The sequence below is a fragment of the Xiphophorus hellerii genome, chromosome 13, assembly GCF_003331165.1.
Source record: "Xiphophorus hellerii strain 12219 chromosome 13, Xiphophorus_hellerii-4.1, whole genome shotgun sequence".
NCBI classification, from domain to species: domain Eukaryota; kingdom Metazoa; phylum Chordata; class Actinopteri; order Cyprinodontiformes; family Poeciliidae; genus Xiphophorus; species Xiphophorus hellerii.
The window spans coordinates 28447300-28461735 of NC_045684.1; the positions used below are offsets into that span (position 1 = coordinate 28447300).

General features: G+C 38.8%; 1 protein-coding gene across 1 annotated transcript; it reads right to left on the bottom strand.

Moving 5' to 3' along the window:
• On the bottom strand, positions 1-13437 carry oprd1a (opioid receptor, delta 1a). Its single transcript, XM_032581794.1, has 3 exons — positions 12947-13437; positions 6682-7037; positions 1-5110 (listed from the first exon to the last, which is right to left on the bottom strand). Exons 1-3 carry the CDS (start codon positions 13183-13185, stop codon positions 4581-4583), a joined length of 1125 nt encoding a protein of 374 aa, XP_032437685.1. The 5' UTR covers positions 13186-13437; the 3' UTR covers positions 1-4580.
• Positions 13438-14436: the final 999 nt, after the last annotated feature.

A 14436-nucleotide genomic window follows, 5' to 3' on the forward strand; every position in this document is an offset into this window, starting at 1 on the left:
TTGATGGTAACATGTCTCTCTCTGAGTTTTTTTTTTTTGATGTATTGCATAGTGCAGGTTTTATGCTAGCTAGGTTGCCTAACAATGCTACTGGAGATGCTATAACTGTGGTGTAGCTATATAAGTTTAGTACAACCTCTTTGTTTCATAAATTCATAACATCATCTAAAAACTTAGAAATAGAAAACCATTCACATTTTCATTTGAATGCAGCTTTGGAACATATTTGAAAAGGACTTGAAGAGGCTTTAGGAATACCTACAAATACTGAAAGCTGTCTTACACACTTATTACGGTATTTTAGAATTGGACAGGAGGCACCAAGTCTTTATCTTTCCTGGGTAACCTAAATGGCTTGTGCCAGCAACAGAAACATGGCAGGTAGTTGTGCTAGTATGATTGAGTTTTGAAACTATATTAAAACAGAAACCAAATGCAGTCCACTCACAATTAGCAAAAGAATCATTTGGGTGTTTCTTGAGGCGGCGGAGAAAGAATCACACAGCAGAATATCAATTCACTAGTTAACTCTGAAAATGAGGAAGAGGAGAGCACACAGGAAAATCTAAAGACAGAAGATCAGTTTCCAAGAGACAGAAAGGATTTCTGGATTCACTAGCAAATGTGTTGCTTTAAATGACCAACTTGATGGAAGAGTCATTAAGTTTCTATCACTGTTTGATGCTCCTGTGGTGCATCCTGCTCTGGATCTATGTAGTTAATGCAACCCTGCAGTTTATCTGATGTGGATGCTACTGGCTTTAGCACAGACATTTGAAGTTTGTAATGATTTAAAAAAGAGCTGCATCAATTCAGTTTATTTACTAAGTCCCTCAGATCGGAATGGGGATAAAAAAAAAGAAACAGCTGAATGACAAAAGAATGTCATATTGGCATACTTCAAATAGCACCTTCCAGAAAACTGAGGAACATTGTCTTCTACATCTGCATCAGCTCAAGTGGTCCTGATACTAAAGACATGAGAAATCATTTATTCTTATTTTTTTAATTTTACTTTATTTTTCCAGGACAGAAATCCATCGGGATTATTCATCTTTTTCTCCAGGACGTCCTGGTCAGGATGAAACCAGAGCTGCACAAGATGAAAACAAGCCATTACAACTACAACATAACACCAACAACAACAATGTCATCAAACTAAATTATTTACAGCAACAAAGTATCAAGGAATAAAACAAAAATGACAATTAACAACATATAAATAAAAAATACAGCACTGAGGCTTTACTTAAACAAGATATGAGTGAAATCTCTGACAGTCTGATTTTGTCTAAAACTAGAAGAAAAATCTGAGCTGCAAATTTTTCCATCTTGATGAGTCAAAATAGGACAAACTTGTCCTTCCTGACACAAAGGCCGCCTTAAACCGCAGCCAGCTACAAGTCCAGTTAGTACAGCACATTTCAGAACCAGGCAGGTCAAAGTGCTTTACATCATAAAAATACAACACAGTAACCAATTATGAAACAAACAGTAAGCATTACATCTTGTTAAATCCCATCATCAAGAAAATATACATCAAATACATTGACCAGAGCTACCTTATTAGCCAAAGGTAGCTCGAAACAGATGGACTGTGTGTTTTGGAGTTCAGTGAACGTGGAGTAGATAAATGTTCCTAAACCTGCTTTGTATTTGAAAATAATCAGAGCTTCATTCTACGAATACAAGGTGAGGTAATGAGGCAAGTGAGTCGATAACCCAACTTTCAGTAGAGGTGGGCGGAGCTATCACAAATATTGATAATATCAACATCAAGTCATGTTTGTATTGGATTGATACTAGCATCTTAAGATCGATGCTCTAGTTTCAGATTCGCTCTTGAAGTTTTTATTTATTTTTGTGTTTCTTAACTCTATCTCAAAAATGATTTGTTTGATTTGCTCTCTAATGATCTTTTGGTTTTTTTTGGTTTTTTTGCATTTTATATGTTTTTGGTTTTCCATTGTTTCTGTTTGTCATGTTAATGTGTCATTAAAATATAAACCGTGACCAAATTCTCTCCTATGCTTGAACACAGGAGAAACTTCTGGAACCTAAAATGTGAAAAATTTGATGAATTATCAAACATAAATCAAAAATATTGATATCAGAATTGGTATTCACCCTGTACTTACCTGGTGCTGGATTGATTCTACAATATGTAAATATATATTTTTTGGTGCAGGGTTATGTTGGTTAATAGAAGGAGCTGCAGTTAGTGGCTAAACGAACAGTGAGAGTTTAATTACCTCTGGCCAACTGGATGGAGAGGAAGGCAAGAAGAGTCAGAGATGGAGGAAAGGTTTCTATTAGCTGCAGTTCCATTACAAATGTGAGAAAAATGTTTTCAATATGTCAAAAAAATACAATTCCACAATTGTATTGTTTCCATTAATTAAGAACCAATAAAAATCCCATATAAATAAGTCATTAATAAAACATGTCGTCTTCATGATCTGTGCCAGTGACAACATCAAGTTGCTGATCATGTGACTCGTGTTTCCGTTGCACGTTCGATAAAGCCACAAAAAAAAACACCTCATCCTAGCACCAACTCTTTTTATGGAAAAACAATGTTTGTTTTTTTTCCAAATTGGTATGTTTACATTAAGCAAATAAATGTTCAAAATGTCAGCTTGTGCAATTATATGGTTAATAGAAAGGCAGCTACTGGAACTGATGAGGTTGAGATTTATATATTAGAAGGGCAGTTTAGGCTGGGAAGCCAGAGAAGCTAAGAGGTCAGGAGAGGACGGATACGGACATATGAGTCAGAATTTGGAGCTAAGCTACAGGAGGAGAGGAAGGTCAGAGAAAACAAGACTCATGAATGTAGTGAATAACAACACTAAATGACTGAATTTGCATTCATTCATTTGAAATTAATGCAAATGATTCAGTCTAGTGATCCCTGCAGGAAGCATCCAAAAGAAGAAGAACTTGCATCATGTTTGGTACTGTTAGCCTAAAACAAAAATATCTGCTGGAGACTGAATATCTGTATTCATAATGTAGAGAACATTACATTCTTTCCTGAAGAAATGTAAATTCGCAAAGGTTATGTGCTCTGAGAGACATTCACACACCCAACGAAGGCAGCAATAGTCATAGGATGAACAGCTACACACTCTGCAGCACACAGTACGGTAACACACGAGGAAACAAATCACATGGCGTACATTTACATCTCATGTTGTTTACAGAGCTTGTGCTATTTATTGTCTCCATCTCAGAGCCAGTGAGAAAGTCCAACAGTTTCAGTAAACTGTTCTTACACATGAAGTCTCTTCACTTGTTTATGTTTCTGTGTGAATTAAAGAGACAGCAGCAGAATCTAAATATTCAGAGGGAAGAAAGCGGAACCAATCACAAAGCACCTCAGCGTTTAAGTAACTTAAGATTAAATTGTTTTAATGCAAACATTTACATCATCATTCCACCTTCTCTTAAGTTAATTACAGACCCTGCAATTAACTCTGTTAAAGAAAATCTTATTGAGTCAAACCACAAGTTTTAATTCAACACAAAGTGAAAATGGTGAAAAGTGAAAGTAGTGTTAATACTTTTGAAAGGCTACATATTAGTTCAGATGTGATTAATGTCTCTCAAACGCCTCTCTCTGTTGTCATAGTTTAAACTCTGAACTTGCAGGAAAACCCACACTTAGCTGGATTTGACTTCTTTTACAAACAGTCGTGTGAAGCATGTCCGCTCAGCTGAAGTCATCATTCATCACCTCCGTCTCTGCTTCCAGGACCGCTGGCTCCGGTCTGATTGAGGAAGCTGAATTTCCCAGTGAGTCATCGCTTAAGAGAGCACCGTGCCACTTTTCACAAGTGTCCAACAGAGCGAGACAGACCTCAGAGTTTCTTTTTCTAATTATCGTTGTGGAGTAGAATTGAACCGAATTTCACTGGCAGCCTCTGAAGTATTAGTCTGCAGGCATTAAGCCGTTGTCGTGGTTGAGGTTGCTAGTGGTGGTCACCAGTGGACAGCTGAGTACCAACAAATTTTGATCTCAAAGTGGGTCTGTGATATGTATCCTTCCATCTAATTTGAAATTGATTGTATTTCTAAATATTCAGCAAGAAACACTTAAAAATCCTCCAATCACACGTTCTAGTGCAGCGCAGATCGTTGTGGCCTCCTTTTGATCAAAACAGTTCAAGCAGAGGACTCTTCCACTAAGCCATCGTTGGTTTGGTGTGTCATATATTTCTCACTTTGTCAATGCAAAAAAAAACCAAACACTGAAGCTGTTTTTGTTTTTTTTATGTGGATGTTTCACCTGCCAGCACAGTCACTGAAATCCTTCTAAGTGTACCAGCTGCTGCTGTTGTCTTGAACTCTGCTACCATCTTATTCTGAGCTAAAAACAAAGAACATTCTGTTTCATGATCTGTCAAAGTCAGACACTGTTTTTGACAGTGAGCTCAGAGATTCCTGCTTATTTTACCCCAGTACTTCACCCTCACTGGGCATCAAAACTCTGTGGTGGAGATCAGGGTGTCCTGTGACTGTGGATCTTGATGGATTCTGCTCATGTTGGAGCTAAGTAGGACCCTCTCCTCGGCTAGTCATGCAGGCTTCCTTCCCGCCTCGGTCGGAGCACAAACAGACACCGGCTCCCGAGTGGTGTTGCGGGCGCTGGTCACACTGTTCTGCTCCGTGCGGGTCCGACAGGGCAGGCAGAAATCCCTGAAGCAACGCTTGAAATTTTCATCCAAAAAAGCATAGAGGACAGGATTGAGACTGCTGTTGGTGTAGCCCAAGGCGATGCACAAGTGCCAGCTGGCTATGACAAAAGTATTCCTGGTGTTGATCTCCACCATCGTCCTCACGATGATAAAGATCTGGATGGGGGTCCAGCAGATGATGAAGGCCGCCACCACCACCAGGACCATGCGGGTGATTCGCCGCATGTTGCGGTCTTTCTCCTTGGAGCCTGAGAGCAGACGGACGCTCCTCAGACGCAGGATCATCAGGCCGTAGCAAACAGTGATGACCATCACAGGGACCACAAAGGCGAAGATGAAAACACAGATCTTAGTCACGGTGTCCCAGTACCAGTCAGGATCCGGAAATTTCAACATGCATGTAATGTTACCTGAAAGAGAACGGGGAAAAAAATCGATCTGATGGACTTAAAGCTCAGCTAAAGGATTACAAGCATTATCATCTCCATTAGGCTCCAAAAGTGCAAAACAGTCTCAAAACTAACACTGGGGGTGAATCAATACAACTTTTTCACTTCCAATACGTTGCTGAGATTTGAATATCGCCTGATGCCAATATTGACCTGATAGCGTATCAGTATGTATGAGTCATACATACTGTTATTACTTATTTTGTAGTGTGGAAAAGGCTTGGTCTAGTGATATTACTCAAACAGAGAAAAATTGTCAACAGCAATAAGTATGAGAACGACTGAGCCATTTATTATGAACCCATGGGTCTGCCATACAAACACTGCCATATAGGAATGCAGGAGAAGAGCATTCCTATAAAATATACTTATATTGCATATTTTAAATGCAGGCTGTTATAATTTGATTGTTGATCATTTTTTGGCTGATCCTGATATCAGTATCAGATCGGGACACCACTGAGTAATACTGCTGCAAGTTATTTTCATAAAGCCAACTAAGAACAGTAGTTGTCTCAAATCATTTCATATGACAGTTGTGTTTCCAATTTTATGTTATCAACCTCGGTCCAATTTGATCCACTGCAGTCAGAATCAGAATTAAGTCTAGACATAGCACAGCTTTATGTGATTACAATATATGGTGAGTTTTAGAAACTGAAAATGTCAAATTAGTCGACTGCTTTGACTCTCACTTATCCAAAACTGAGAATCATTTTTGCCCAAAACTTACAATCACAGGCAGACTCTTTTGTACTCATGTTCATGTTTCCAAAAGACATGAGTCTATTAATGGTCAGGAACCAAAATTGCAACATTTGTTACATTTTCAGCTACAGCAGTTTGTTTCATGCTGCACTGTCAAACAAACTAAACCCTTAAAAGGCTGTTCCTCTGTTCACCTGTGGTGGCACTGTACCAAGAACTACTGAAAATGTCTGAAGAAGAAGATATGAGCATGACTTCCTTCTTCACGAAACATAAAAAAAATGGAGTGGGGTCAGATTTTGGCAGCTTGAGAATTTTTCTTTTTTGCCTTTAGCAAAAGACCATAAGCCATTACTACACTAGCGGTAAACGTTCACGTTTGTTTTGATTGTATTTACCCAGAATGTCCTGAGCTATAGTCCACTTCCTGCTTTTAGAGCGGACTCTGGTCCACTTGGCATTCACATATGCATTTGAACCGCACCAGAGTTCAATTCATCCAAACCGAGACCTAAGCTTTAAGGTGGACCAGAGTTCGCTTTTTCAGTTTGCATCACAGTTCGATTGTGCAGTCACACCTCCCCAAATGTTTGTTTGCCTAGAACTGGACATTCTAGGCAAACAAACTGAAGTTTGATTAAAGTGGACTAAACAGGGCTGGTGTGAATGCAGCCCTAAATGTATATATGAGTACCACTATTCACATCAGCTTAAGTACCTCCAGTGTCAATAATACCAGAAAATAAATTGCCATTAAAAATAATAATAACTAATGCTTCAAGAAATCTAAAATGTCATAAATGTGAAAGAGACCGTTTCCCTACCAGCCTCTGTCACTCTGGTCACAGCCATAACCATAATCGGCACCCCAATCGCGGACGACAGGACCCATATCAAGACATTGATCATCTTAGCCTTGACTGGTGTCCGAAAGCCCAACGCCTTGACGGGATGGCACACAGCAATGTAGCGGTCCACACTCATCATAGTGAGGGTGAAGATACTGGTGAACATGTTGTAGTAGTCAATGGCAATGATGAGCTTGCACAGAGGCTGCCCAAAGGGCCAGGTGTTCATGAGGTACTTTGCACTCTGGAAAGGCAGCGTGCTGGTGGCCAGGGCATCGGCCAGGGCCAGGTTGAAGATGTAGATGTTGGTGGCTGTCTTCATCTTGGTGTATCTGGTTGGAACAAAAATGCATACAAGACAAGTAGAAGAGTTAAAATCAAACAGCAACATTTAGATTAGTTGGTTATGGGATGTAGGATAAACATTGAGGGACAGTTTGGGAGGATCAATCATTGTATAGCATCTTTTGATGTCTTATCATTATAAATATATTTATTCTCTGTGCTCACCTCTTTTGTTTGTCAAAAAATGTATAAGTAATCAGAAATTGAGAGCTTTTTTAGGTGCAAAATATTGGACTTTGAGCTTTTAAAAACATGTTGAGACAAACCCACTGCCATCTGGTTGAAGGGTCAGGAGGAATATTCAAATCAAATTTAGAAAAGGTCACCCCGATTTTCTGGCTTTAAGGGTTTTCTTAGATTTTCACACTGAAATTTCAGTAACACGTGCAATGACACTTTATGAATTATGTGATAATATCAACTTACTAGAAACAATACAAATTCAGCACTGTCTATTCAGAAGCTTACATGTTTAAAAGTATTCATTTAGCACCTGAAGTTAAGCTTGTTCATCTGGGATTAAAAGGATTAAATGTGTCAAGACCTTTTCATTACTGAGCTGTGATTTAAGAACAAGCATCTTATGTAATTTGATATTTTGAAAATATATTTGCTTAATAGAAACTTTGAGAAAAATTTTTTTTTAAACTCTCAATTGTCAATAAAATATTTTGCTGCTAGGATGAGGTGGTTTTTCTGCTCAATCGAATTTTGTTTATTTCACAAAACTGCAATGGAAGGACTTGTTTCACATCACACGAGTCACATGATCACTGCCACTGGGGCAAAGAAGACACCAGGAAGTAGCCAGAGGGTGATGATTTGATGACTTCACTGTGGGAACAAACTTGTCCACGTGTGATTTTAACTGCATTTGTCATTTAACAGAAACACCACAATTGCAAAATTGCATTTCTTCGACATTTGCGGAATGTAGACAAATGTTTGCGCATATTTGTAATGAAAACGCAGCTACTGTTCGATTTTCAGAACTCAGTCGTCCCTGTTGACCTTCCTCAGGTCTCTGGACACAGTGAATCAATTTGCCAATTGTCACACTCATCTATTCTTTACGTTTTTTTCCCCAACAGGTTGATCTATGCTTGCGGGCTTCACTGCAGATTTGTTCCTCCTTGTTCTGATTCAACACCTCTAAATTTCCAGAGTCTTTTCAGGACTTCCTTGAAAAGGACCTTTTGTCTTGTCCTCATAAAAGTACATCTGCTGTTCTTAGGTAATCTCATTTCCTTACTGTGGATGCCCACTCAATTGACTTCAAACGGAGGCCACTTAATTCTGAACTTCATGAGCAATCGACTTCATTTTCTTCTAACAAGTGTGGTAGCAGGAACGTGGAGGACCGAACACCTACTAGGAGTTTTGTGCTGCAGACTTAACCTGCATTTAGAGCAGGCCGTCCCCAGAGATGTCAGTGTGAGCCTTTCCACAGCAATCAGACCAAGGGCTCTCAACAGCGCCACCGCCCAATGCCCAATCCACACTGACGTGAGGAAACATGCAGATCTGCTATAAATAGTGCTTGTACGCAGAAACAGGCATCTGAGCGAAGGATAGAATCCAAAATTCATGAGGCTTCACTTATTTACATGCAGCCGGGGGAAAACGACTTACAAATGGATGTTTCTTTTTTTTAATATATATATAAAAAAGCTTCCGATTTGAATCAGCTCAGATTAAAATTTCCCCACATCTAATGGTTTATTATTCTGTATCTTTTCCATTCTGTGTGTTTTTTTTAAGCAAACCACTCCAGACGCCTGCCGCCGTTGTGTTTACCTGCAAAAATGTTCATATTTCTTATCTCAGTAGCTTCAGGTTGAATTTTATTTGAGTCTTACATGCTCAGAGGTGATTTAACAGACTGCTTGTTGCACAAATATCAGAGCTCTTATCTGCAGCGGTTACATAACCTCGCTGATGTGTTAGGCAAATAAGACATTTATCTATAATGAAGGTCAAATGCTTAATGGGATAGTTTAGAAATTTTTCACCAAGGTTCAGTTAGAAGCTTTTAAGCAGTAAATATATTCCCAGCTGGTTGATAATTGGTGTTTTTGACATTAATACATATTAGAAGGACAGAGTTACTGAAGCACCAATCTGGGAGTAAAGTCACACCTGACTGCATGATAAAAGCAGTGGCATTTAGTAATTACGTTGGAGCTAACCAGCTAATTGCTATTCATTCAAACTCTTATGACACAAATACGACACTAAACTCTCAAAGGTGCTAACAAGTAGTTCATACCTGCAATTCTCACCATATTGTGTAAGAATGGCAGCCATAATCGATCCGGGTTTTGTTTTTGTTTGTTGAAATGGGAACATAAAAAAAAAAAATCTTACCTACAAATACAAATAAAAGTAAAAATGATGTGGAAAAATAATACCTGCCTGAATCTAAGCTGAGAGCTCAGAAGCCAACAGCAGCCGTTGTATTTTTAGTTCCCCTTTTTACTTTGACAACTTCATTTTACTTAATTACTTCATCTGTCTATGTCTATTTAATGTTGGGTTCTGTTTTACAGGATAAACTTCATAACTTCCGACTTTGCAATGCAGAACAAAAATCTACCTCTTTTGCAAAGCGAGTCCATGAAACATTTCTTGGGGAAGAAAACGTTGCTGTGCTTTGCAAAGACAGGAACCTTGAACACTTTGTCCTCTTCTAGTGTTTCTCTTTAAACTGTCATTATGAACAAAATAATAATCCAGTGTCTCAAACCAGCAACCAATCAGTCAACTACACATTTCTGCATTTTTTAATAATTTTGTTTTGCTCATTACTTCTTCGATTTGTTTTTTTTTTTAATTTACTCTAAGGCCCTTTGTGATGCTTTCATTGTGCAAAGTATAACTAAAGGCTAACAGATTAATTCACTAACAAGTCCTCTCATGTGATTTTCATATGAAATTCATTGGATTTGTGTTTTCCTGTAAAGTAACTATGTGACCTGCAGCGGCTCTTAGAGAGGAGAGCTTTCACTGCAAGGACAGAACGACTGGACGCCTGGGATGGTGTTGGACAGAAAGCCCCGGTGGAGAGGAAAACCACTTCAATCTGATTGGAATGAGCTTTTTTCTTTCTTTGTTTATACTGCAGAAAATTCAGACACAAGGTTTCATTTGAACTATTTCTGCCTTTACTTTATAACAAACATTCACCTTTCTCTTCTGTATCAGCTAGTTATTAAATATTCCTTGTCATGACTCATATTTTTTTCAGGCATCCTTAATATACATTTTTATGACAGTACTTTTGCACTGTGTAGCAGATTGATTGACGATGATTATAACCTGGCAGCATGCATTGCAGCGGTCTTCATAAATTTACATAAAACATCAGTAAAGGAGTCAAACTGGACACAGTTTTGGATTTTAACAGTTTTGAGGATTTAATCATTATTCCACAACAGTTTCCAAATACGTATTCTATAGAAAAACCAGTTATTAGAGATAAAATTTATTAAAAAGGTTTTGTTTTTTTCTTGGTTTAATTTTTCCTAATAGCACTTTATTTTTTGCTAAAGGGCTTCAAAAAATGTATTAGCATGTTTTGACCTGGTGCCTGTAGCCTCTAACCTACATCATTATTACCATCATGTCCCTCCATCGGTTCTCCTGTTGTGTTTTGTTTCACACACAATTTTCACTCAGACCTCAGAAAAATGGAAAATCATTTTATACATTTGAATTTTCAGAAATGCTCTCCCGTTTTTTGTTTGTTTGTTTTTCCCCCCTTCCACATTTCCTCTTCAGATCTTGGCTTTTGTTTTTCTTCCAGTAAAATGCCACCAGCAGCTGATCTGACAGTTTGTTTCTGCTGCCAGGTCCTGCTGCTTCTCCTCCTGTTTGCCCGTCCGCTGAGACCGCGGTGTTAGAAAATAAATCTGACCGCTCTTCTGATGTGCTGGCAGGATCAGCCAATCAGAGCAGACTGGCCAAAAGGAGTTAATGGAGCCTGTTTCTAAACAGCATCCTCAGGCAATTACGTTTTATGATCTTTACATAACAGAGTGTATTGCAGTGTATTATCAATGTTTCAATAAATTCCAATTAATGAACTTTATTCATCCCCTGCTGGGATGAATAAAGTTCTTCTATTCTATTCTATTAAGTAAACAAAACTCTGTCAGTATTATTGGAAACTTTATGTTCACTATTTCAACTGTTTAATGAGCATAAATAAATATTGGTACATTCAAAGATATGATTAAGTTACTTTGTTTGATATGATTAAGTTACTTTGTTGAGTTTCTTAATATAAATCCCACGTTTTTCAGTATGTTGCATCCTGAAGAAAATGTTTTCTAATGTTTTTCAAGAACAGTATTTGTGTTTGTGGTGCTATGATTGCTTTCTATACAGAAGAAATTGTTTTTCAGCTAATTTTTTTATTTTTTTTTATCATTATGATACAGCAGATATCACGATATAACTCTATGTGCACATGGCCCTCCCTGGGTGGTGGTAAGAATGTGAGAATGTATATGCAGGAAATCACTTGTTCATGGTGAAGAGAGTTAATCCAGGAACAATAGAATCCAACACATGCACCCAAATACACATCATGACGTAATAAGACATGATTAAATTCATAAACATTTCTTTTCACTTCCTGCACAAACCCAATCCAACCAATCAGGCTGCTGAGGTCAGAGTGGCAGGTGCTGCTGAGCAACTTCTAATACAAATGCATTTTTCATTGAAAAGGTTTTATTTTTAGCATTTTATTTTATTGCAAGATTTATTTATTTTTTACTCTCATCTTGACATTAGATAAATAAATCAGAATTAGTTAATAGTCCAGTACTTTCTGTTTCCCTGGGTTGTGACTGTAATGGGACACACACCTTCTGTGAGCCACTGATCAGTAGGACTCGTGTTCATCCTGCCTACAGACGCAGTGAGCAGAGGAAGGTCGCAGCACGCCGTTAAGGAAAAGCAGCAAAGAGATGATTGCTGGGGGTCACCACGTCTCCATAACAACCAGTAGGAACTGTCTAAATGCCAACTGGGTGCGAGCAAAAAACGACGCGAGAAAAAAAATTTGGCATTTCTGTTCCACCTTAGAAAAAAATGCAGTCATGAGGAAGTTGTGAAACTCTACTGGGAGTTTGACCAGCGCTGTCCGCTCTGGTCAGATTAGATGAAGAGTTTTTCAGTCACAAACACTCTGGTTACGTTCAGCATAAATCAGAGGACCATATCTTGAAAATCTCCTCATGTTTTGTTTGTTACAGCAAATTAGTGACTGGATCTGCTGGGTTTCCTTAGATGGAAACGCTTTGATCAATTTTGAATAATCCAATCATTTGGAATTTACGTCTGATTGAATTAAAATGATTATTTTCATTAAGTGCCTTGAGATGATATTTGGAGCTACTTAAACTGAATTGAGCTGAATTTTATGCTGTGGGTCAAAGTCCACTCCAGAGATTCCTGAGGATGCAGTTACCCTATACTGGAATATTTGAAATAAAACTATGGTGAACTCTTCCAGTTACATGAAAATGAGCCATAATTGGGTATTTTAACAAGCTGATTTAATACATATGGCTACTTTAACACAGAAAAGGTTCATCAGACTCAAAATGAACGTTCTCATCATTCCTGCAGAAAAGATGAGAGGAGAGACTGAAGAGATCTGTCTGAGGGCTCCAGCCACAGGAAAGCAGTTTTGAGGTTTCAATGGAATTTTGTCTCTAATTAATAAATTGGAAAAGCTGGATCTTCAGTCTTTTCTGACTTAAAATAAAAAGTCCCCCATTTTTAAGTAAGTAGTTTTCATCCCACTTACAGTCACTTTTTAGTTTATAAAATCCAAATTAAACCTGTTGTATTGTATAAACACACACACACCGCTCATACTTACCTGACCACTCCGTACATGACGAGGACGTTGCCCAGCAGTCCCACGACGCAAATGACCGAGTAGAGCGCCGTGATGGACACGGCGATGACCATTCCCCCGGCGCCCCTCACCGGGCTGCCGGGCTCCGTGGCGTTCAGCTCGGCCAGCTCCTCCGGGAGGGTGACGTTAAAGGGGATGACGGAGTACAGGTCGGACAGAGAGAGCTGCGCTGCGGCTCCGGGGACCGTGTAGGGCTCCATGTCCGCCCCAAAGTGGCTCACTGCTAACTGTCGGGATCTGACGCCCAAATGGGGGATTCAAAGAAAACCATAGAAAAGAAAACAGAAATTAAAAGAGATTTTTTTCCCCTCTTCTCCCTCTAAAATCCAGGAGGAACAGAAAGATGTGTCCTCGAGGCAGCAGTGTGTTTGTGCGCGCGCTGCGCTCCTCCTTTATGGTCCGCCCTTCAGCGCGTGCAGTCAGCAGCTTCTGGTGAAGTTTGGGACAAAGATGAGGAGATATTGTTCTCCAGACATAGTTCCCCACTACACACACACACACGCACGCACGCACACACACACACAACACACACACACACACATCCCCCCCCCCCCCCACACACACACCATCCATCCATCCATCCATCCATCCATGGATGAAACCTAAAAATCCAAGCCTTTTTAGCATAAATATGCAATATTTGTTTAAAAGTAAATGATTTAATTATTTATTAACAGTTTATTTATTTATTTTTATTTTGAACTTTTCAGTAAACTCAACGCTCAGTTGGAGCGTGTCCAGTCCCAGGGCTCTTTGGACCGTCAGCAGTGGCTCTGTCTAATAATTATTTCAAAAGAATCATCTAATGTTTCAAATATAAATGTATTAAGAAATGCTGTTTTTTCATGTAATAAATAGTTTTTCTCACTGGCTCTAAAAAATACCAGTGATATTGCTTTCGTTATATTTTTTGTGTGTCATTAAGCTGGAAATCATTAACTTTTTTCCCCCCATTTTCATTTTCCACAAATGTAAACGTCCCACACAGAGGGAATCATATCCGACATCTTTTCTGCAAATGTTTCATGTTTTTTTCTTTATTTTAAAACCTCAAAACAGCAATACAACGCGGTTCTTAAGAAATGTCAATGTCAGGATCTGTGTTTTTCCGTGTTTAGTTAGAGTTTTTTGTGTCCTTGAGTCTCTTCGTTGTCCTGTCCTCCCCTTGATTGTTCCCAGGTGTGTCTCGTTCTGTGATTACCCTCCCGTGTATTTAACTCCACCTGTGTTCCTTGTTCCTCGTCGGGTCCTCGTCAATGTTAGCGTCTATGTTCCGTCAGTGTTTCCTTGTGCCTGCTTCTTGTTGCTGGACTTATTTATAATTAAATTCATCATCATATTCATCTTACCTGGGTCTACAGCGTCTGCCTCACCAACCCGCACCACACCTCTTGACAGTCAAATTTTCTGAACTTTGACAACTCCAAACATTTTTCTTTTTGTTCTTTTGC

Bases quoted from the DNA above. Each gene is read 5' to 3' on its own strand.
- oprd1a (XM_032581794.1), bottom strand. From the start codon at position 13,185: ATGGAGCCCTACACGGTCCCCGGAGCCGCAGCGCAGCTCTCTCTGTCC. The intron at 7,038-12,946 runs GTAAGTATGAGC...TGTTCCAACCAG, and splicing joins GTCATGTACGGAGTGGTCAG to ATACACCAAGATGAAGACAG. The intron at 5,111-6,681 runs GTAGGGAAACGG...GTTCTCTTTCAG, and splicing joins GACCAGAGTGACAGAGGCTG to GTAACATTACATGCATGTTG.